The sequence below is a fragment of the Rhagoletis zephyria genome, unplaced genomic scaffold (assembly GCF_001687245.7).
Source record: "Rhagoletis zephyria isolate East Lansing unplaced genomic scaffold, Rhagoletis_zephyria_1.1 Rzeph_scaffold_02062, whole genome shotgun sequence".
In the NCBI taxonomy this organism is placed as follows: domain Eukaryota; kingdom Metazoa; phylum Arthropoda; class Insecta; order Diptera; family Tephritidae; genus Rhagoletis; species Rhagoletis zephyria.
In genome coordinates, this window is record NW_016159146.1 from 24,067 (window position 1) to 25,124 (window position 1,058).

Consider the following 1,058-nt stretch of genomic DNA (forward strand, 5'->3'; position numbering starts at 1 on the left):
TAGAGCGGCCCTGCTGCTCAGAAGACACTCCTGGCACGGAAAAGAGGGTACCTTCCAGCCCAGAGAGATCAAAGGCCCCTTTCGCCCAAAATCCCTTCCGTCCTCCGCTAAATGCGAATCGTAGACAAGGTCGAGGGGAGATTTCAATGGAGGAGAAGACCCTGATGGCCACCAATAGGGGGAAATAGATGGCCAAGCGGGCTTCAAGGCCGAAAAATGGCAAACCCCCCAAGCGATAGGCCTAGGCACATCAAGTGCCTGCAAGTGAACCTCCATCATGCAAAGGCGGCCTCTGACGTCTTAAGCAGGAGGTTCAAAACAGAACTCTTGGATGTCGCATTCATCCAAAAACCGTGGGTTTTCGCCGGGGCTATTAAAGGCCTAAACGACTGTGATGGTAAGATAATTTACGATACCACACACTGCAGGCCCAGAGCGGCCATATTACTAAGTAATAACATGACTTTTGTTCCCATTTCAGAGTTGACACAACAGGACTTAGCTGCTGTATGGACTAAAGTGCCCACTCAAATGGGAGAACAAGAGGTCGTTCTCGCTTCAGCTTACCTCCCAGGCGACAGCTGTGAGATGCCCACAAGGGAAGTAATAGCCCTAGAGGAGTACTGCAGAAGGAGAAAGCTGAAACTAATAATGAGCTGCGACGCCAATGCCCATCACTGTGTTTGGGGCAGCTCGGACACCAATTCTAGAGGTGAGTCATTTCTTGAATTTATCACTAAGAACAACTTATTTATTCTTAACCGGGGTAATGAGCCGACCTTTGTCAATGCTATAAGAGGGGAGGTTCTAGACTTGACAATTTCCTCAACTAGCTTGTCGACCTTTATCTCAAACTGGCATGTCTCAAATGAGGTATCTATGTCGGACCACCGGCATATTCGATTCGATATAGAAGCCCAAAGAGTAACAAACCATGTTTACAGAAATCCCAGAAAAACAAACTGGGAACTCTTTCGCCTCCACATAGAGCGGGAAGTGAATGGTTCTACCGCACCAATTTCATCCGTCTATGAACTTGAGGACGAGGCGAGAAAGTT

The 1,058-nt window shown here is 48.1% G+C and overlaps 1 protein-coding gene across 1 annotated transcript in view; it reads left to right on the forward strand.

Moving 5' to 3' along the window:
- Nucleotides 1–216: 216 nt before the first annotated feature.
- The window catches only part of LOC108365925 (uncharacterized), a 7,470-nt gene continuing 6,628 nt past the window's right edge, over nucleotides 217–1,058 (forward strand). The window contains exons 1-2 of the mRNA XM_017620147.1: nucleotides 217–397; nucleotides 482–1,047. Coding sequence (XP_017475636.1) covers nucleotides 217–397; nucleotides 482–1,047 — 747 coding nt within the window. The remainder of the gene's footprint in view (nucleotides 398–481; nucleotides 1,048–1,058) is intronic.